The sequence below is a fragment of the Anastrepha ludens genome, chromosome 5 (genome assembly GCF_028408465.1).
Source record: "Anastrepha ludens isolate Willacy chromosome 5, idAnaLude1.1, whole genome shotgun sequence".
Taxonomy (NCBI): Eukaryota; Metazoa; Arthropoda; class Insecta; order Diptera; family Tephritidae; genus Anastrepha; species Anastrepha ludens.
Window position 1 is genome coordinate 35,959,074 of NC_071501.1, and position 24,010 is coordinate 35,983,083.

The window sequence follows — 24,010 nt, forward strand, 5'->3', positions numbered from 1 at the left end:
GCATATTCACCACATTTAGTTCCGAGCGGCTATCATTTATGGCCTAAACTCAAAAATTGTTACGGAGGTGAATCATTTGAGGATAATGAGGAGTCAAGTCAAGTCATCAAGTCATCAGGCTGGCAACTTCTCACCCCATACGTACATATGTATGTATGTATGTACCAGTATTCGTACACATTATTTCAAAACTCACATATGTATATATGTGGGTATGTATGTGTATTGTTGTTGCTCAGATTGACAATTTTCTCTGTAAGTTTATAATAATTTTAATTGAAATGCAACGCAGACCTTTCGCTCGCTATCACTTATCCAATTTTTAGGAATTTTACTATTTATTTTCCTTTTCTATATTTTTTCCTACCATACATGAATATGTACTCGTATGCACGTACTTTTAAAACAAAGTGAGTAGTGCTTCCTAGATCTCCATTTTTGTTTACAAATGCTTCTCCTTGCTCGGCATTTTTCGTAGAAAATGCATACATACATACATATACATATGTACATATGCCCCCCGCTCACTGTACAAGTGCACACTTCTTGGCAGCGGATTCATACAAACCCATACATATTTTTCTCTACGTGATTTGCGCAAAAATAAAATTCAATATCAAATGAAAATCAATATCAAGGTTTACCAGAATTCGCCAAAAGAGATAAACAAATTAAAACTTTTGGTCTCAGCTGTTTAATTTCAAAGTGAGTTATTGCTGAAAAATATTTTTTTTCACAAAAAATCTGTATATGCTTGTACCACTTAACATATACATATGTACATATGCATATTAATATACACATGCACACACATACATATAACGTACCTCTATTGAATTGTTGTCAGCAATCATCGGTAGACAAAAAAAAATTTACATAAGTCTTTTGGCAAAATATCTTCTAATGTCTTAAAATAGATATCAAGTTTTCAAAAATACTTAGAGGATTGCCGAGGTTTTTGAAAATGGAAAAGTTGGACAAAAATATACATACATACATACATACATACATATAATATAATATACATAATATATCACCTAATGTTTTAAATACGAAATACAAGGTGACTGATATGGAAATAAGCTTTGCTACTGAAAAATCTAAGGAACATTTTGAATTCATGTATCGGGTGCTTTTCTGTTCAGTAATGTCCAAAATGACGCTTCTAAAATTTTGAAATTTACTTCGAAAAAAATAAACCTGTTCCTGAAGTTTATATGGCACTGGCAGAATCATCGAATCTTATTTCTTTTGAAACGAGGAAGGAGCTGCCCTTGTTTATTTCCAAAAATTAATCATTTCCAATCAATTAATCAACACTGACCATACGACCAGATTTATTGGAAAAAAGAGGTTGTCTGTAAAGTCGGTTACTGACGATAGTTTAACGTGACAACGTCATAAGAAAATACTGATGGAATGGTTGCATTTTTTAAAAGAAAACTTTAATTTTATTTGTTTGATAGATATTTTGTATGGATATAGAGAAGGAGATAAATAGAATCGCAATGGAATTGATCAAGTTAGATATCTTCATATTTTTCTTGCTTGCGTCTATGCATGTATTTAAGTATATTGCCAAATTCGCTAATAACCAAGAAATGCAAGCATAAAGCACTAGAGATACCTACAAATTCATAAATTTGATCTAAAATATATTTACTTACGTTCTCCATTTAATGGCGATTTATTTAAATTTAGAACTTTGACTCAAATTGCAAATTCTAATTCGTGTTTATTTTTACTTTGCGATCAGCTGTTTTTCTCACTTGCATATTCTTACAAGTAAAAATTTATCCTGTAAAACCTTACAACTTCCCCTCAAAATGATGCAAGGGGAAATTTTTGGATACGTGAACACCAAAACTTAAATTTGAATTTGACTTGGTGCAAATTATTTGCTGCACGATCAGACCTAATGTTTTATGGTACTACAACAACACAGTTGACCAACGAGGATGATAAATTTCAAGGTTTGCTTGATAGCTATGGTAAAAAAAAAATAAATCTTTGAGTCTCACAGGGAGTCTCCGATAGGCGAAGTTATTTGGTTAACCGATCAATAGAAAGAACTTTAAGGCTCTGGTCCGGGTTAACATTAGGTTATTTACTGGTCATAAGGTGTCTTCGCATGAACCAGCTAAACTTTTATACAGAGAAGGAGTACTGACTATGCCTGGAGGCTGATGAGGCGTCTGAGCATATTTTATGTAAATTTCTGTTGCTGATCAGGCAGATATTGTAGCATTTTATAATAACTCCTGTAGAGTTCACATATCTTCGGATCTTTTAACATTCATTAGGGGGGTTGAATGACTCTTGTTTTTAACTTTTAATTAAAATAATATTAATATTAATAATGGCGCGTAGCCGACTGTTGCTTCGCGACTTGAATGCCTCTTCAGAACACTGGTTATTGCCGTATTATGGGATTATAAAATACCTTAAAGGTCGTGGTGCTACACTCGATTTTCTGTTTACTTATTTACTTAACTACGGGTATAACATACATATGTACATATGTAAATTTCTAATCTTTTGAAAACTTCTCAAGCATAATACATACATACATACATAAATGATATTTAGAATATACAGTGAAATTCCCCATTACGGACAGTCCTTATAACCGGACAGCTCCAATAACCGGACAAATTTTGGGCACACAGGTTTTTCATTCATTTTTTCATACAAATATCATCCTAATAAACGGACACTCTAATAACCGGACGCGGACAAAGTATTTCAAACCATTTTCATAAAAAAATTTCTCATAAACGGACAAAATTCAAAAATATCACAAGCAAGCTTTGTTGTTCATTATAAAAATGAAATAGGTGATTCCCCTTTTAACATGTATGCACACATTCAAGCCCTGTGTTTTAAATTAAGAGTAGTTTTCCATTCAGTTTGTTAAGTCAGTTGCATGCGAATGGTTTTGTTCAAAATTCGTAATAATATGGCGCCGAAAAAGAAAGTACTTTCTATTAAAGAAAAAATGGAAATTATTAATGTTTTCGAAAAAGATAAATTATCAGTAGGTGGAATTGCAAAAAGGTAAAGTATACTGAGCCCAAAAATTTAATGGTAGGTACACGTTTCTATTGCTTTGAAAGGTTCAATATTGGCAAAACACAAGCTGCTGAAATCAATAAAAATAAAAAAAAAATTCGTTCTAAATGGGAGTCTGGAGTTAATGTTCATCAAAAGCGAGGCTTTCTTAAAGAAGGCGGCTCTGGGTGTACCTAATTTTAATGCTTCAGATGGATGGTTAAACAAATGGCGAATAAGGAATAATGTTGCTTTCAAATGCGTATCTGGTGAAGCTGCAGATGTAAACTAGGATGGTGTCGAACAGTTTAGGACAAAACTGCCATCTCTGTTGACCGGTTACAAGCCTCAAGGCATTTACAACGCAGACGAAAGTGGGCTTTTTTTCGTGCCTTACCTGACAAACCCCTCGCTCTTAAATCCGAAAAATGCGTGGGCGGTACACTATTAAAGGAAAGACTCACAATTTTGTTCTGTGCTAACATGGCTGGAGATAAGGAGCTTTTGGTTATAGGCAAAGCAGTCCGTCCTCGATCTTTTAAACATGTCCCAATCGCAAAACTGCCAGTGGATTGGAAGTCTAATAAAAAAGCATGGATGACTCGAGAAGTAATGAGGGAATGGCAGCAGGTCAATCGAAGAATGAAAGCCCAGAATCGAAAAATTATCTTGTTTTTAGATAACGCGGCTGGCTTCTCACCCAAAGGAATTAAACTTAACCAACATAAAAATTATTTTCTTGCCGCCAAATACAACGGCAGTTAGCCAACCCCTTGATCAAGGTATAGTCCAAAATTTTAAAACTTTGTATAGAAGCTTAGTTTTAAAACACTTGCTATCTAAAATTGTCCTCAGAGCTTTCAAAATCGATTAATGTACTAGAAGCTGTGTATTTCATCAAAGCATCTTGGGATAAAGTGGAAGCCACAACCGTCCGAAATTGCTTCCGTAAAGCAGGATTTTTGGAAACTTATGAGGACCTTCCAGATTTGGATTCTGAAGATGATATTCCACTGGCAATCTATAATAGGCTTCAGGAAGGACTAGACTTTGCAAACGATTTGGAAGGTTTTCTCCAAATGGATCAAAATGTTTTCACTGAGGACAACAATATAGAAATTCAATTTGACCAACAAGATGATACTATGGACATAAGTGATTCAGAAGACGAATTTTCAGAAGAAATAAGTAAGCCTATAACATCATATGATGAGGCTTTAAAACTTGTTGCGGGGTTGAAACAATTTGCAAAAAATGACTATGTAGTTTTTCAGCACATTCAAAATATCGAGAGTCACTTTGAAAATGAACATTTTAAATTAAAGCAATCAATGTTTAAGCAATCAAGCATTACCGAATTTTTTCAATCAAACTAGTATTGAAATGTAAAGACTTGTACAATGCACTTAATCGATATATGTACATACTATATGTATTTATATGTGATACTAAAGTATGCAAATATTCTTTACTTCCAAACATTTCTTAAATAAACTATGTACAATACAATTTATATGTATGGTATATATTTTGTGACTTCATCCCTTATAAGCGGACATCTCCCATAGCCGGACAAAAACACTGCGACGGTGAGTGTCCGGTTATAAGGAATTTCACTGTATTAGTTTTCAATAATTTTTTTCTTTTAATAATTAAATTTTTTGATAGTTGACAACAGTTGCTAACTGCGACTAATGATAAATATTTACATTTTATTTATACAAAATAATAAACAAAAAATCACAATTAATTAATTCCACACTAATGAGTTCTATGTACTTCCAAAGTCGTCACGGTTGACATTTTGGTTTTTATTGGTTAGCAAATGTTTTTTTTGGTTACCAATGATAGTATTTTGATTCGAGCAATTGGAACGAAATCTGAAGTTATTGTTAAGCTTTGCAAGATTTCAATGCAGCAAATGTTTTACTTTCTTAATTTAAAAAAAAAATAACTTGCATGGAAAGCGTTCAAAAACTTGCATTTGAAAAGAAAGTTAAACAATTCATACTTTTGTACTAAACTGTTTCATGTTTTCTTTATGATATAAATTTACACTTCAGTTGTAACAGTTTTGTCACGAAATTTTGCAATGAAAGTGCATATGTATGTCTGCACGTTAATATGTTAATTGGTTTTCTTCGAGCTATGTTTTCACATTAATGGTTTGTTTTCTAGGTACACAAAAGCTTCAAATTAATCAATTGATTTTTGTTTTTGTTTAAGAAAACGTGTTTAGTAATATGTTGGTAAATTTAACTTTCAACTTCACTCACATTCGTGATGCATATTTTTGATATTATATGACATATTCGTATACGAGTATAACTATATATAATATAGGTATGTGTACAAATATCTTCGTGCGGTGTGAGTAGGCCATTCGTCATCCCGAGTAAAATTAATGCAGCTCGCCTTTTAAGTTAGAAAAGGTTGGATGATTTTATTTTCCCTTTACATAAATCAGATGCTATGCACTAATGTAGTGACAATATCCTAATAAGCAGGAGTGCACTCACACGGAATCTAAAGAGCGGGGAGCAGGCCTGAAATTTAAGTGTATTGGCTTGTTAGAAGGTGAGTAAAATATGTATGCAGTTACTTTATATCAATATTTGTAATGTGTCTGGAGATTAGGCCACTGCTGCCTTAACGGTGGGTGTAACTACAACAATTCAGGGTGTTACCGCCACATAGAAGATTAACAACATAGAAGTTTTAAAATCATTTTAAAATGAAATTATCATGAAATATGAATTTCCTTTTGAGTCGCACTCTCTCAGCATTTTGAAAGTCCATGCAATCAAATCCCTAAAATAAAATCGAATCACTACTTGCCCAGGTCTAGATTCAAAAAATGTTACACATAAATAAATGGTCTTTGAAATGCCGCAAGACGCAAATTAAACGCTTAGTCAAAACATAATCGGCAGAAGGTTAAAAAAGTATTTCCAGACATTAGTTAGTGAGCATCTGACAGTTAAGGGGTTATATACCTTGTGTTGGACTAAAAAATCGAAATTTTTTTATGACATATTCTAAAAGTATGTACATCATCTTAAAAATATAAATTCAAAAAATCATAAAGATCGAAGCACTAGAACGAAAGTTACAGACCGTGGAAGCGCACGACCTTATCCATAAATTAAGTGCCCGCAAAACTTTAGACGCGATTATCTCGAAGTCGTGTTTTTTGAAAATTACCGTCGCGGTGATCATTATTTATCAAAAACTATTTGATCGATTTGCATACATTTTTTTTTAATTATTCGAAGTTACAACCTCGTGAACCTGAACGGTTCACTCATTATAAATATGTCCATAGTTCGCTGGAATTAACTTTTTTTTAATTTTTCAACCCCTCAAGAATCGTTTTTTTGGTGCAAAACGGTTTTCATATCGAGAAAAATTTTTTTGGGTAAATAAACCGTTCAGATTCACTAAAAAACATTTTTCTACAATAATCGTTTAAATTTTTTGATTTCAGTTGAACTGCTCATGCGCTACCGTGATCACCGCAAGCCTCTTCTAAAAAACGCTGTTTCGGGGGATATCAACAAAAAATAATAGCATTTTTTTAAATAAAAACACCAAAATGTATTCTTCGAGAGTTACCCTTCAGTATGATACCTCATTTGAATAAAAGTTCTATTCTATTTCTTTGTGTTTGGCATTCGTCTGAATCGAGCAAGTCGAGTGACTTTCCTTCTTCATCACGCCAATGGACCAGCTCACGCCTCAGCAGTTATGGTCGCAAAATTATTGGAAATCGTTTCACAGCCTTTCAGTTCTTCAAACTTGGCTCCCTTGGACTACTATTTGTTCCTCAATTTGAAGAAATGGCGAAAAAAATTGCGTTCAAACGAGGAGGTCATTGCAGGAACGAATGGCTATCTTTCAGACTGGCACAAATCCTATTATTCGGAAGAGATTAACAAATTATAACAGCGTTGGACGAAGTGTATTAGCCTAAAAGGGAACTATGTAGAATAATAAATAAAATAAAAGCAATTAAGCAGTTTTAATTTTTGCACGGACTTATCAAAAGACCCACGTAGGATTATAGCTCACTGTATCTATTTTCTACAAGGTGACGCAAAATTAATCCTCCATTTTTAATAGCTTTTTGATTGAAAAGAAAATTATTTTAAGTGGTGGAATTCCTTATTTTAACCTTTAAGCACTTCAAAGCTTGTCCATTTGTAAAAATTAATTAATTTTTGATTAATTTTGCGCCACCTATTGTTATATATACGGGAGCGTGTCATTATTCTGTATTACAAAATTCTGGGTGACAAAATTCTGTAAATTGCAAAAGAATTCTGCTTTTTAAAATTCTGCTTTTTTTAAATTCTGCTTTTTAAAATTCTGCTTTCTAAAATTCTGCTTTTTCAAAATTCTGCATGTTTAATGCGAAAAATTCTGCTTTATTCAAGTTTTGTGATTTTCGTCATACAAGAAGTAACAAAATAAACATTTATTCCATAAATATACATATGTATATGTTTAAGTGATAACAATATTTTAGTTTAGCCAATTACATTTAAGTGACTTAATTCATTTCTTTTCTTAATAATCCTTCGCAGCGGTTCGTGTTTTAGAAGAGTTCTACGCAAAAATACTGTGGATTGCGTAGCCGGAGTTGGACTGATGAGGGTTATTTTTTTGAAGCGCGGCCGAAGGCCGCCCACGCGAAAAGAAGTTCTACACAAAAATACTGTGGATTCTATCGAAACTGAAGAAAAAATTATTATTATTATTATTATTTTTTATTTAATATCTCGAATAATAATAAAAAATAATAATAATAATAAATTAAATAATTAAATTACCTCTTTAACATTGTTAACATTATATTTTAATACAGAATTTTGTAATACAGAATTTTGAAAGCAGAATTTTAGAAAGCAGAATTTTAAAAAAGCAGAATTTTGATTTTAGAATTTTGTACATACAGAATTTCGACACCAACCCTATATATACTACACATTTCATAAGTGGAATAGTTATCGCTTGTATAAGTAATAGTCAATCAGGTAAGAAGGTTTCCAAAAATAAATATTCGATAAACCCAAGTTTATAGTCGCCCTAAAGAATCTTCAACATTTTCACTAACGTCTACTTCCAAGGACCCAGAATTTTATATAATATGCACATTCAGCTAATGTATCCTTGTTGTTATTGTTGCAGTAAGAACTTCGGTTTTGCTTGTCACCGTTTACCTGGAAGCCCCGATCACCAATGTATCTCAAGAAAGTTTGTATTTTCAGCACATTTGTTAAGACACCGCCTCTCATTTCATTATTTTCTGACAGAAGAGTAGGGGTATATTCAGAAACGCATTATAAATGCGCAGTAATTGCGGCGCTGGCAGCACTGCCAATGTGACAAGTGTTGCAATTGATAGATTGGCAGTATTAAAATTTTTCCTGCAAATAATGCGCGACGTTTGATACAAAAATGGCGTTTTGGAACGCGATGCATTTGCAGTACTGCCATATTTGCATTTCTGAACGCATTGCCAACACTGCAAAAGTACGTTGCGCATTATAATGCGTTATTGAATATACCCTAGATGCACAGCCTTCCGCGAAAACTGGTAAGGCGCCCGATAAGTTTACTCTTCTCTAGTTCATCTCATTTTGAAAGTTTTCTGCCTATCTTCAAGTCTGCCTTCGCACCCACTCGAAAGCCAAATAGGAAACTCTTAATTTCTTTATGTCATTACAATTTGTTTGCTTTTCAATACCAAGTAAATAATTTTCTATATACTATATGTACTTTAGTGTGTTGCTTTTATGCATACCAATTTGGTGATTGGTATTGAACATAGCGTTCAATGGTTTAATGCATATGACCCATTGTGTTGCATTTCTAAAGACAAAATTAACTCAAGAAATGAAGCCTCTTGAAAACCATTAACACCCTGTAACTCACAATTGAATAGAACAAACAAAAAACAGCAAAAAAAATTGTTTAGTATGAAATGTCACCTTGATAATGAGCATAAACTCTAAATCGATCACTACAGCCATCTACCGAGAAAAAAAACTCTGCGCGCCTTACCTACAACTTATTCAATTACAACTTTGCTTCTCAATTATCTACAACAATCAACATTCATTTATTCTTTTCTATGTATGTATGTACACATGCTTACAACATTTTTCTAGAGCATTCGACCTTTATCCCATGCATACGCTCTCGCGCAACCAGCGATATCTATGACTGTCATACATAAACATACGAGTATGAAGACGGGCCCCCAAAAACAACCAATAAAAACAACGCAGCTAAACATACAACAGGAAGTGTGATAATTTAATTCTACATATTTTGTTTTTCTGCTCTATTTTTATTTTTGTAATATATTTTATCTCTACTGTACAATGTCTTTCATACATGCATATGCATATACGTATATGTACACGCATATGTATATGTACCCATAAATAAATTCAAATGATTTTGTTTGCAACTCACCGTCACTTTGAGTGCTTCCGCTCTCTTGAACTGCATATCGAAGAGCATCAGTAACATAGTGAGGAATGTCAGCCAGGTAACATTTTGTGTGTTGTGTTTGGCAAGCAAGCGGTGCAGCAGACTGCTTGATGGCAACATCGCGCACTTTTTCATTTTTGGTAGAGTAGAGACAAAAACAAATATAAAAATTAAAAAAAAAAAAAAAAATAGCAGAATGTGTAACAATTGCCAATCACTTCACGCTTTCAAAGAAGTAGCTGCAAATGTTTATGAAGTTTGTAACGATTTTTAGCGTATTTTAGCTATTTTCTTATAGTTCTTGTTATTTTTATTTTTAATAACAATCACAAGATTTGCTTATTTTAGTACTTTTAACTTTTTGTTTTGCAATTTTACGTGTTAACACTATTTGGTTATTACTTTATTTTGTAACTTGGCGCGCGTTTCGTTTTTTTTCGCACAGTCATTTATTTTGTAACCTGCAAAATAATCGGCGTTTACACGAAACGTTTTTTTTCGATTTTTTTCCTATTTACACGCTACACGCAGGTTCAACACAAAATTTCTTGTAATATAATGACGAGTTTTTCTCGTCTCTCTCGCGTTGCTGACGATCAGCTGTTGAAGGCGCGCTTAATTGCAGGTAGTTGTGTGAGTCAATAGCCTGGCTGGTATACTATGGAGTGATTAATTTTTAACGTTTGCTAAGTTGGCGTTGCAAGCATTGGTTTTTGGCTGTAGAGTTGTACCTTGGCGGTATGGCCCTCTAACAATTTCTGTTTATGTATTTATTCTTTGTTGATATCGTTAACTTCTGGTCACTCGTAGATGTACTTGAAGTTAATTTTTTATTTGATCAAAGACTCGTTTTCTATTGATAGATTAGCTCAATCTGAAGCGTGTCAATATTGTGAAACTTCTGAGAAGGTTAATCTGTCAATCAATGATTTCTCTTAACATAACTTTTTATTAATCCAGCCTGTAGCGTCAACTTTAACTCGATGAATCTCCGAGCTACGACGGCTTACTTGCAAACAACTGCGCTGTAAAGCTTTACGCTGCGTACTTAATTTTCTTCTTCTTTTTTTTTGGTATCCCTAATCGATTATTCGTTAGAAAATATCTAATCCTTCTAAAACTGCTGACCACTTTTCGCCTCCTTACGCAACTCACTCGCCTTTGGTGAGCTAACGCGGGCAGCTGTTCTCCACTTCACAGCTTATGTCTTACTTCCCAACTAGTTGGATGCGCAATCTCCAAAACTAATTCCAATAGATTCCTTAGTTGCTGCGTCCAAGCAATTGACCTACTTTATTTTGCTCAGTCCAGTTTGGTGAGCAGCTCCGTTGGCTAAGTGTTTAGTGCGACTCAACTGAATGCTGAATTGTAGCACTATGTACACGACACGAGTATTTTCTAAATTTAAGTGGTATGCCCGCACTCTAGCGCTTGCCGTGTTGTGTGACTATTTGGCACGGCCGGACTTGTTCGACTGTTGCGTGCTAATAGCGAGCGCTGTTGTTTTGGCTTCAGTCAAATCGCTTGGCATACTGAGACTTGTTGACTTGTTGTTTTTACTTCTATTGCTCCGCTTCAATGTTTTTTTTTATTATTTTGCTTAGTCACATTTGATTATTTATTATTTGTTTTGTTTATTTCTGCGTTTTGTTGCCTTTTTAATGTTTTTGAATTGTTTGATTCTGTTTTTTTTTGGTACTCAATTTTTTTGTTTGACTTTTTCAAGTGTTGTTATCTGCCTTTTTTGTTGCTAGTTGTTGGTGCAATAATCTGTATTATGTTGTTGCTCAGCTGATTAGTTTTATTTTGAAGTACTTCTTTGCCTTACATTCGATTTTACTAATTTATGACTGAGAATTTCGTGTTGTTTTACTCCGACTACTGTTTGGTGTTGCTCTTTTTGGTTGATGTGAAATGCGATGTTGTTATTGTTTCTTCATTTTGGATCAATTAAACTATCGCTGCTGACACTTTAAATAGTATTGAAAAGTTCCAGTTATTTATTAATAGTTGCGTACAGAAAAGTAGCAGTAACGTGGAAGGCTTATATAGAAGGCATGCATATCTTTGCTGTGATAAAAAAGTAAAAATAAATACGTAGTGATTAAAATATATTAAACGCATATATAATATATTTACGTATAATATATATAAAATATGTAATACTTTTATATAATTAAAAATAATTTTATCAGATTTAAAACACATGTTATTGCCCCTGACACATTTTTATATGGAATAGATGGTGTAGCCGTATTTAGTAGAGTATATACGAGGCGTAGCTGTTATGTAAATAACGAGACTTACACTGACATAAAGGAGGTATGTAAACGTTAAACGCCAACTATTTATGAAATCTTATCTTTCGAAAGCATTCAATCTCGTTTTTAGAAACAAATCAGCATAGCCAAAGACTGGGATTGCATTATTTTAGCATTGGTTTTTGGTTTTTTCGGGCAGATGCCAAGTGGAGGTTAGGTTAGGTTTTTGTGGCAGTCGGCTTAGAGAGGGAACCTTACTGTTTATTCATCATAAAATCATTTAGAACCTCTTATGAAACGTAGAACAGGTTTTATCCTAACACCGGATAGTCCCGTAAGTGAGTCAAAATAGTATTTTCCCAACAACCTTGCACTACCCCTAGCTAGGGCTGGACAATTACAGATAAAGTGTTCTACTGTTTCTTCGTCTTCCTCGTCTCTACAACTTTTGCAGTATTCATGCGAAAATATTCCTAGCCTAGAAGAGTGGCTACCTAACAGCCAATGATCGGAACACAAGCCACGACCGTCGAAATGTTCTCTCTTGAGAGGTTAAGCGATTCTCCTGATCTCTTCCTATCTATTTGCGGCCAAATTAGACAATTATTTTCTTCTCCCCATGACCTATTGAGATCCTGTCAAAAATTATATTTTAACCTCAATTCACAAATAGCCAGAGGAATTCCAATATTGGCTCTGTTTTCACGCATTGGATAATTAGCTCTTTCTGTCTAGCTCATCGGCCTTGCAATTTCCTTCAATATCTCTATGTCCGGAACTGATATAAGACTGACCTTGAAGACGGTGCTAATATCATTTAGAGCAGCCAGACATTTCTGAGTAACCTTTGGTCTTAGTATAACTACTTCCATTGATTCGGTGGCCGCCTGGCTGTCCGAAAAGATATTTATCGTAGTTTTTGTCGAGGCGGGCGCATTAAGGTACATAGTTGTCTCCTTTATAACTAAGACTTCTGCCTGGTAGACGCTACTGTAATCCAGAAGTCTGACAGATAATTTCAATCCTAATTCTTTTGAAAAAAACCCCATAACCTACTTTATTTTCTAATTTGGAACCATCCGTATAAAAATTTAATTCCCCTTTTCTCCATGGTCTTTGAGTTTGCCACTCTCTTCTTGACGGGATGTTACTCTTGAAGAGCCGGTCAAAGATGGGTTTAGGGAAAGAGTAGTCGATTTTTTTATTATAACTACTCAGAGTTTGTAGTATTGATGTATGACCGAACCGCCAGGTCTTCCATTGCGCCATACTATTAAGTCTAAGCGCTTTAGCTGCAGCCACGTGTTTTCCTACCAGATTTAGAGGGAGCAAGTTGACTAGCACCTGCTATACCATAAGTTTGATCTTTCGTGCAAGGGGATGGCTCCTTCATCTAAATGCAAGGCTTTTTGAATGAGTAACTGCTACCGCTTGTGTAGGTTGCAACTTGGATATCCCAGAAAATATTCTGCACGCCACTGGTACCTGCCCTGTCCATACAATTTTTCGTTGTGAGGATTTTGGTGAAAAGACATTGGACCTCTTAAATATAAACATAATTTTGAACGGTAGTGATTACAAAGCTCTGTACAAATTGTTATCTAACTGCCTCAAATACAAGGAGCATATCCTTAATGAATTCTCGTAATCTGCTTGTTACTTCCATTGTATCGATGAAATTTTATTTTCATCGTATTTCAGTAAATCATTATATGAAAACGTGCCTTGCTTTAAATTGACAACTTGCATTTTTTTTTTTGGATTAAGACACTACTAATTCTAATAATAATAATAATTGAAGCGTACGTCCTTCGCTAGATGTTTGGCCGAGCTTCTTCTCCTATTTGTGTCGTGCGTCTTTTCTATTTTTCCACAAATGGAGGAACCTACAGCTTTATGCTCCTCCGAATGTTAGATGTTTGCTGCTATTAATTTGGGTCTCATGCTTGGGTTCTCGAACCAGAGTTCTACCGATAGTCACACACCAACTCATTCGGTTAAGGTGCCTGCGGTATAATTAATTATAAACCTATTACATTTACTTAAATTTTCGAGCAGGCTAAAAATATACATATATTTTAGAAGGCTTTATCTTCACTAATGTAAATACAGAAATTAATGAAGAAAAATTATTAACTCTATGTTCAACTCATTTTCCCCAAGTATTTTCTTGTAGTAGAAAAACTTGCTCGAAATTGCACTTATGGAAGTTCCAAACAAAACTTCAGCTGTACTGACATTTTAGTGTAGTGTATATTTCTGTTTCATATAGTTGTTGCTATATGTTTTAACAACTATGTAGTTGCTGGTTAGCGGAATTGGGCTGAGCGGCCAGTCAAGACTTTGCTACTCTCTCCACTCTCGCACACCAGAGAATGTCTAAAAAGCGAACATATTTTTAAACGTTTTCGGTGCACACCCACTACTCTCTGCTCTAAAGTGGGTGTGTATGCTGCGGCTGTGTGTTTTTTGTGTTATATAATATATTGTTGATCACTCGATTACACTCGGATATTTTGTTGTTCTTGTTTTTGCTTTCAATTGGTATGTCTTTACTCCAACAAGTTTCTCATTAATATGCCCATACATATACATAAATACGTAAATATCTACATGTATTCTAGTTTTTTTAGTTTTCCTTACTACATATTTCAATTTTTAGCACGTTATTGTTTTTGTTGCGAAATACCCACTCACTGTGTTTTTAATCGCTTATTTTGAATAAATATGTACGTATATGCATACGTTTGTGTTGTTGCTTTGCCTTTTATTAATAATAAATATTACGCATTAACTGTGCATGAAAGCCTGTAATATAGGAAAATGCGTAATAATTTATGATTAGAATAATAGAATTAATAAGTAAGCCAATATGTTTTTTTTCTGTTTGAGGATATGGACATTTTCTAAGACAAGATAGACAGATATGTATACGAGGTGTGTTCAAAAAGTATCGCGAATTTTGTGTTTTTTCAAAAATTATTTATTTATTCATTAATATCTATTTTGTCCGCTTCAAAGTAGTCCTCATGAGATATTATGCACATGTGCAAACGTTTTTTCCAATCTTCGAAGCACTTGAAAAAATCATTTTTTTTTTATCTTGTTCAGCTCCTCTTTCGATGCCGTCTTTATCTCGTTAATCGCAGCGTAGCGTCGTCCTTTCATGGGGCTCTTCAGTTTCGAGAACAAGAAAAAATCACAGGGGGCCAGATGTGGGGAATGCGGTGACTGTGGCATCATTAGTGTGTTGTTTTTGGCCAAAAAGTCGAGCACAAGCAACGATGTGTGAGCAGGGGCGTTATCGTGATGCAAGAGCCAATTTTTGTTCTTCCACAAATCCGGGCGTTTCTGGCGGATTGCTTCGCGCAAATTGCATATAACTTGCAGGTAATATTCCTTATTGACCATTTTACCCTGTGGCAAGAACTCATGATGCACAACGCCCGTACAATCGAAGAAAACGGTAAGTAAAACTTTTACATTGGACCGAACTTGGCGCACTTTCTTCGGTCTAGGTTCGTGCGCCCGCTTCCATTGAGATGATTGAGCTTTGGTTTCCATGTCATAACCATAAACCCACGATTCGTCACCAGTTATGACCCTCTGAAGAGTCCAACATCTCATTAGCAATTTTCATGCGATGCTGCTTCTGGTCGAAATTGAGCAGTTTTGGTACGAATTTTGCCGCGACCCGTCTCATGCTCAAATCATTGAAAAAAATCGAATGGCACGAACCCATCGATATGTCTAGGTCCTCAGCAACTTCTCTAACGGTGATTCGACGATTGGCCAATACCATTTTCTTCACTTCATCAATTTTTTCGGCTATTGTTGAAGTGCTCGGGCGTGGGGCACGCTTTTCGTCATTCACACCTTCTCGGCCTTCTGAGAACATTTTGTACCACCGATAAACGTTGCTTTGGTCCAAAATAGCTTCTCCGTATGACACAGTCAACATTCGTAATGCATCCGCGCACTTAATTTAGGTTTTTACACAAAATTTGATACAGATTCTTTGATCCATCTTTTTGAATAGGTAAAAATCGAGGACGAGCCGAAACACGTGCAAGCAAAGCAGCTGTCAACAATTAACTGAACATTCAAAATGGCCGAACTCGTCGGCATGAGTGAGAGACATGAGTACCAACATATCGCCACAAAAAAATCGAAATTCGAATATACGTAACCTGCGAAAATTCAAAATTCGCGATACTTTTTGATTGTAGTATTGACCAAAACTTAAGCACATTCTTAACATATTTTTTTTTTCATTTCGCACATTTTTTTTTCATTTCGCACATTGTAAGAGAGAGATAGTTGAATAGTATCCTAAGAATAGTCGGTGTCCAATCATGGGAAAGAAGATGGGGAAACAGAATTTTTCTTGTAAGTATTTATCTCTAAATTTAGGGAAATTAGGGAAACAGATTGGGATAAATACTCAACGATTCTAAGGAAGAATTAAGTGCAGTTAGCTTTGGATGAGAACAGTAGCAGCACAATACAGTTGGAAACCACTATCGGAAGTGTTAATAGTCATTATTAATGCATATGAGTGCAGTTGTCGAATAGGTAAAGTAAATTCTCCAAAGAAGTTCCTTGGTGGAATAATGACCTGGATGATTTGAGAACCACTGTTTGCAGGCCTTAAAGTAGGTCAAAAAGAATCAGAAACAGGGGACTTGGGTTCTTTATGAGTTAAAACCAAGGGAACTTCGTTTTTTCGCCTGTGAGCAACTGCTCCAGCGGCAAAAAAAGGAAGGGTTTTCTTCATCGCATCGTGACGGGTGGTGAAAAATGGATTCATTACAGCAATCCAAAGAAAAGAAAGTCATGGGGACTGCCCGGTTATGCTTCTACGTCTCGCCTCGGCCGAATATTCACGCTGCGAAGGTTATGCTATGAATTTGGTGGGACCAAGTTGGTGTTATTTACTATTATGAATTGTTGAAACCAAGCGAAACCATCACTGGGGATCGGTATCGACTTCAATTGATGCGGTTAAGCCGAGCACTGCGCGAGAAGCGGCCGCAATACGTGGAGAGGCATGAAAAAGTGATTCTACAGCATGACAACGCTCGGCCTCACATTGCCATACCCGTTAAAACTAACCTGGAAGCACTGAAATGGGAAATCCTACCTCACCCGTCACATTCTATAGATATTGCGCCGTCCGATTATCACCTGTTCCGATCGATGACACATGGTCTAGCTGCCCAGCAGTTCCATTCATATGAAGACATAAAAAAATTACTTGATCCGTGGATATCCCCAAAAGAAGAACAGTTTTACCGCGACGGTATACGAGATCTACCAGAAAGATGGAAAAAAGTAATAGCCAGCGATGGGCAATACTTTTAATGATTCACTTGTAACCATTTTTTCAGAATAAAGTTTTATTTTCATCAAAAAAAAACAGCGATAACTAAGTTGCGCACCTAATATATAAAAAGAACACAAGCTTTTTAGAGCAAATTCATGAGAATAAGTTTAAGAAAATATTTCTATGAATAATACACTTACTACATTATTTTTATCAAAAAAATATTACATATTGCGAAACAAAAAAAAAAAAAAAAAATCAAAAATAGCTAAATGAAAAAAAATTTAGCAATCCCATAAAAAATGTCTTATCAATACCTATTTTTAATCACATTTCATTGCTCATATAAATTGTTACAGAAAAAAGGCAAAAAAAAGAGTATTTCGCTTTCATTCAATACTTTCATAAGAAGACTAGTCAGTTTTTCTTACATGAAATTTATACATACATACATATGCCTGCATACATACTTACCCATGCATTAGTAACACAAAACTACTAACAGTTAGTGATCGCCATCTAACGAATTGCATTATTTCAGCTTTAATGAGCAAATCAAGATGCAATGAACTCTGCGCACAGCAAAATACACCTACGTATGAATGAATGTATGGATGTGTGCATGGATGTGTGTACAGAAACAGATTCGTAAGGCCATTGTGTTATCAGTAGCAAACAGAAAACGTTCAAAAAAACCGGCCGCAATTTTCCCCACACTTGATTTGTCATTTTTTTATTTCACACACTGAGGAATGTCTGCATTTCAACATATGGCAGACTCTGTGTCTGCCGGTTAGCAAGCAGGTACTTATGTGTGTGTACATGTGTGTATGTACCATACATATGAATGTATTTAGTTGTTAGCTGTATCGAAAGTTGTATTCATATTCACCTAGAAATGTGAAGATTTAAATAGCTGTTTACGGTGGCTTTAGCGATTAGAGCGTCTAACTAGAGACTAGAGGCTGCTGCCTGAATTCCCGCACAAAATTGAAATACAATATTAAAGGCATTTCTATTACTCGATATTTTTATATTATTTGTTGCACTCTCAAGCACGTTTTTTCATAATTAAAGAAATGCTTAATTTAGTATTTGAATACGGAAAAACTTGTTGAACCGAAGAAGTTTTTAATTTGATGCCGAAATTCAGGCAACAGCCTTTAGTTACATTCAGACGTTCTAATAGCTAAAGCCACCATAAAGTGCAATTTCAATCTCCACATTAAGGGGGAACGCCACTATGAAAATTAAAAAAAAAAAACGATTTTGTTTTTGCATTTTCTGAAAGTATAAATATTCAAAAATATGTAAAAAAAATTATTAAATTAAAATCTTAAAAATTTACTGAGATATACGAGATAGATGCATGCAGAACTATTGAATACGCAATGAAAACTTTAAACGCTTATTTCTCAAAACGAGTTGCGATACGGTGGCAACGATTTCTCGAAGACTAATGAACCGATTATAATTTTCTTTTTTTCAAATTTTTTGTTATCGCATTGGCTATCGTTGTACGTAGCCGATTTTCAAAATTTTGAAAATAACTATTTGTTTGGGACTGTTAAAAATCAAAAAAATGGTGAAAAACATACATCGAAATTCAAATCACCACCACTTTGTCAAAAAAAAAAAAGAAAAAAAAAACGGCTGCGTACAACGATGGCCATTATTGTGCAGATTAATAGAATTTTTGGTGTTTTGATTTCAGATGATTATTCATTGCTGTATCGCTGCCACCAGATGACGTCATTTTATGTTTAACTCGTTACGTTTATTTACATAAATTTGTAAATTTTTTATATTTTTTAATAAAAATTTACATCAACATAGTTTAATACATATATAATAAATTGCCTTTTGTCCGATCCTCGAATAATCATTCCTACTTACAAAAAAAAAAATCCCAAAAATTGACTATTTTTTTACCCCCACAGTGGCGTCCCCCCTTAATACTGGTCAACCATCAATAATTGCGAAAGGACTTGCTCAACCTTCTTCAGGACATGAAAACAGATTATTAAATATTGCTAAGTAAAATTAATAATATACAAAAAATTAGAAAACGTCTGTCAAAGCAAAATGATTAACAAAAATAACCTTAAAAGTATTATAATTGAAAATAATTGAAAAAGTGCACAAATTAAAATTAATATTATTTCCTTTAATGTCAATGGCCTTGAAAACAAATATGTCTTCCCTGCGTTTTTCGAGTATGTTAAAAAGCATGACGTTTTTGGACTTATAGAGACCCACCTAACTAAAGAGAAAATAAATCAAGCAAAGAAATATTTCTCTGATTTTGACACTTACTCGAAACCAGTAAGTCGTAGCAGCAAATTTGGAAGAGTGTCTGGAGGTTGCGTGTTCGGAGTCAAAAAGGAATTGCAAAAAAGGGCATGCGACATAATTTGAAAGTCGAAAATGGAGTAGAAGTGATAAGATTCCACGTAAAGGATGACATAATAACATTTATACCATTGTATATAAGAGGAGTAGCTTGGCTCGAAGAAATTGAGGTGGTAAAGGAATTTTTCAAGGAAAGCACAGAGAAGATTTCAGTTGTTATGGGACACCTAATGCCAGACGGCTCATTACTTTTCAATCAAACCCTGTAGTCAATTGAAAACTTTGAAGCTGTTTTTCTCAACTTTGCAATTTTTTGAGCTATGCCATTCTTCCAGCAAACGAATGGCTTACACATCGCTTAAGGCAGCAGTAACTCAAAGTGATAGTGTCTAAAAGTGCCTAGAGGTGTCTAGTGGCTGCTGTCTGAATACTGAGCTTAATACCTTTGCGAATTCTTAAATTTTAAAAACATTTTCAAAATCATTCCAAGCTATAATCTGTTGCTTAGTTAAGTTTTTCTGCTACTTATTTTATATGTATGCACATTTGTGTATATTTTTTAAAGAAAGTCATTGCAACTAACTACTTTATTGATTAGAAAGCAAAAACAAATAATTTTCACACACATAACAGAATTAATTACAAAAGTGGTTTAGTTGTCACTCAGTTCCAAACTTGCTTCAGCTACTTTCGGTTGTGTTACGTCGCACTGGCTAGTGCAAGTGAAGTTGAAGCACTTACACAAGCACTCGCTTATGTTACAAAATATGATTTTCTTAACATCGATTTTCAAAGTGAAGGCAACTATCAGATTTTTAATCGGCAGCCAATCGATCTAAGCAGTGACTTACTTGATATTATCATAAATGTACGCCAAAATCTATTGAAGTCTTTTGGAGAACCAATCTATTGGAAGTGTCGGATTTTAAATTAAAATAAAACAACGAAAATTCAAATTGATTGGCATGATATGACATTATTTTTTAAATTTCAATTTGTTGGCCGCAACTGCGCCGTAATTCGGCCATTCGTAAACACTAATTTTGAATGACTCCTTTGAGGACTTCGGTCGGTATCTCGTGAATAACTTTTGTAATGTGGGCTTTTTACAATAAAAAAATAAAAACGATATTTAAAATTTTTACGTTTTTTATTTAACTTCGTTTACATCCAAAAATGGAATTTTTTTTAAATTTTAATAATTGTAAAAATGGCGCTGAAGTTGACTCTTCCGAAAAATTAGACCTGGGCGGTGTTGCCCCTTTTGGTTCTTCTATTTATCTGAAACACAAAAACAAAAAAAAAAATTATTAATCAGTATGACTGTCCCGTATTAGAATAAAAAAAATTGACAAAATGAGGCGGTTTTGATCGGTTTTTCGGTAAAAATCGGTTTTTTTTCCGTTTTTTAATAAAAAGCTACGAAATAATTGAAATAAAAATTGATTCTAGTACGGGCAATAGCTATTGATGTTGTGAACAATATATTAAAATTTGAGACGATTCGGTTGAATAGTCGAAACGGTGGAAAAAAGTCGTTTCGAGGTAAATGAGTTTAAAGTTTGAGGTACAGGAGCGCGCGGACCGCTCTCTACCTAGTTGATGGGCTGTAGAAGCTACAATATTCGGAATTTCCGCATGAAAATTTGACAGTATATTCTTAAAAGAAAAACAAAAAATCGATGTTTTGAAATTTCTAGACAACCGGGTCCCCTTAAGAGAATTTAGATATTTTTAAAATGATAAATGTTGATAAACGAATAAATTAAGTATATGTAAAAATGCACATTTAACAGAGAATATTCAACATTTTAAACACAGTTAGTAAATAAATCCTCAAAAAGCGCTCTTCGCTCAAGCTCTGCTGACGGACACTTTTCTAAGTGTACACTTTTTTCAGTATGTACCACAAATCTTTAGGAATTCTTTTCTCTCGAGCGGACAACCCTCTCATAACATATTATTCACTTTTTTTACACGTTTTTATAAGCGGATACCTCCCATAAGCGCACAATGTTTTCAGTTCCTTAGGTGTCTGCTCAAGAGAGAGTACACTGTATTCCTTTTAGAGTTACAACTAAATCCCACAAGGCTGTATAAACAGAAACTCTGTGAAATAGTCTTAAACAGTGAAGAAAAATGGTTGTCTGTCATAGAGAGAAACCGCGCTTCCAAGGTTTCATATATACATAAGCTAAGGATACATGACCTAACAACCAAGACCTGCACACCGAGCAGCAAAACTCTTTCTCTTAACATAACAAGAAAAGTTCAACGTCAAATGCCTGCTATCCCATTTGACATCCAGAAAATTCATTTCACTCGTCATTGAAGAAAAAATCGGACTTCGTTTAGACGAAAAAGATAACTGATACAATATGGATTTTCAATATTCCGTGGTAATGCGAGCCATGTAGGAACGGTGCCGAGAGTTAAGGAAAGAAGAGAGTCTTGGATTTTCTCTCGCATTGTCTCAAATGGCAACACTATTCCCGAATGATCTTGCCTTTTTCTGACGTATGGGCACAGCTTAATCACCCGCCGATCTAATTCTTTAAAATTTATAGATGAAACGACAAATTATAGACTTTATAGGACGGCTACGGATACCATAAATTGGACGTAGCGAGTGGTTAGTTTGGCGAATAAATGCTAATGATTTAAATTTTCATTGCTTAAACGTAGCCCAGCCGCTGCGACTGACAACGAACCCGTTTCGTGGTCTATGTGGCATCGCTGTTCCTATGTGCGATGCGGCTGCCAAACCTAACCTAACCTTGCTTAAATGTACATCCTGATTTTACAGATGCAGCTTTACCAGGATGGTCGTCAATGATTGTCAAAGTTCGGGCTCACCTATTGAAAAAACCTATTACTGTTCGAAGAACGAGGAGAAAGATCAACATATAGTGCTTGGTATGTTAGCCGATAGACAGGCTTACAGAAGATTTCAAGTCCGGAACGAACTCTTTTAAGAGTAATTCAGCTAAGCGGTCAGCAGCGGTAATCTCATAAAGAATAAAAATCTCGATCTATCGAAAGTTTCAAGTCCGGAGCGAACTTCCATAAGAATATTTTTGCTGAGTTTGCGGTCAGCAGCGGTAATCACAGAAAGGATAAAAATCCCGAGCTTGCAATGATCAAAATGAATTACATACATACAAGTTCTCTTGCGAACCTTCGACAGTAGAAGAGTACATGTGGCGCTTCTTCAAGATTTTGTGGGCAGGTAGGACAGTGTGGTGAAGCGGATAGACTAAACCTATGCAGACTATACTGGAAGCAGCCGTGCCCGCTCAGCATTTGAGAGAGGAAGTAATCCCACTTCTCCGTATCTTCGTCGTATCTCGAAGCAAGGTTTGGAATGAGTTCGTGTATCCAGTGGCCTTTAGAAGAAAGAACCCATCTTCGCTGTCATTCGTTAAATGATGCAATTCGCTCTTCCAACTTTTGGTCTCTTGTTGAAATGGCTTGGATAGAAATGGTTTCGTTCACATGCTCGCATATCCAGTGGGATTTTTCCCGCAATCACGCAAATTGCATCCTCCGTACTGTCCGGTATGCACAGGCTACTCGCAAAGCTCTTACCCTATAAACCTGCCAGGCCTCTCGGAGGTGTGATTCTCGGACTTGGGACCAAATGGGACCGCCATATAACAGAATGGAGTCTGTCACAATAGATAGAAGCCTTCTCCTAGTATCTTGAGCTTCCTCCATGTTCGGCAGCAAACCTGTTAGAAAATGTATAACTACAGTGCCTTTCGTGCTGACTTTTACCGAGCGCTCTGTGAAGGTCATGCGTGAGTCAGTCATAACCCCTAAGTGCTGTATAACCGGTTTAGACTGGATATTGAGATCTCCGACATTTACCGCCAAACTCTCACTCTTCTTCCTTAGAACGAGCAGTTATATGAGCTTTACGGCGGCATAAATATAGTGCAGCGAATAAAGATTCATCGGTTTCGCTCCCGATAGCTTTCGATCCAGTTCTGAAAGTACTCGAATCGGTATTTGCTGGTGGTAGCAGTGAGAGAAAGAAAGCTAACCAAAGAGAAAGAGAGAGAAAGCCAACCACAGAGGGAGAGAGAGAGAAAGCTAACCAAAGAGAAATAGAGAGAAAGCCAACCACAGCGAGAGAGAAAGAGAAAGTGCTGGAAATACTAAGTGGGGAATAACTTTACCTCCCTTGGTGTGCCGAATTGGCGTCAGTTATTTATTTCTATTAACGAAAAGTGTTGTCAAACCAATTAACCCCCCGCTAGATGCCTTATATTGATATGTAAATATATTAAAACCTATTTATGCCCCAATGTGCGTCAGAGATATGAAATAACTTCCTGTAACGCATAGTTTTAATTACTTTCATTGAAAAATAACTAAACAAATTAAAGTAATAAAAAAACAATCAGGCTATTTGAAATGAAGAAAAATAATTTATATAATTTATTATCATAATAAGCCACTTAGTTGCTTCGAAATAGAAAAGGCTTTGTTCAAATTGCTTTATCAGATTTGACAC

The 24,010-nt window shown here is 35.1% G+C and overlaps 1 protein-coding gene across 2 annotated transcripts in view; it reads right to left on the reverse strand.

Moving 5' to 3' along the window:
* Positions 1-24,010, reverse strand: part of LOC128862843 (lipase 3) — a 54,250-nt gene that overhangs the window by 13,860 nt on the left and 16,380 nt on the right. The window contains exon 2 of one of the 2 annotated variants that reach the window (XM_054101613.1): positions 9,535-11,622. In XM_054101613.1, the coding sequence (XP_053957588.1) occupies positions 9,535-9,687 (153 nt within the window). In that variant the 5' untranslated portion in view covers positions 9,688-11,622. Of the gene's footprint in view, positions 1-5,327; positions 5,457-9,534; positions 11,623-24,010 lie in introns of those variants that run through there. The other variant, XM_054101614.1, reaches the window with a different exon arrangement.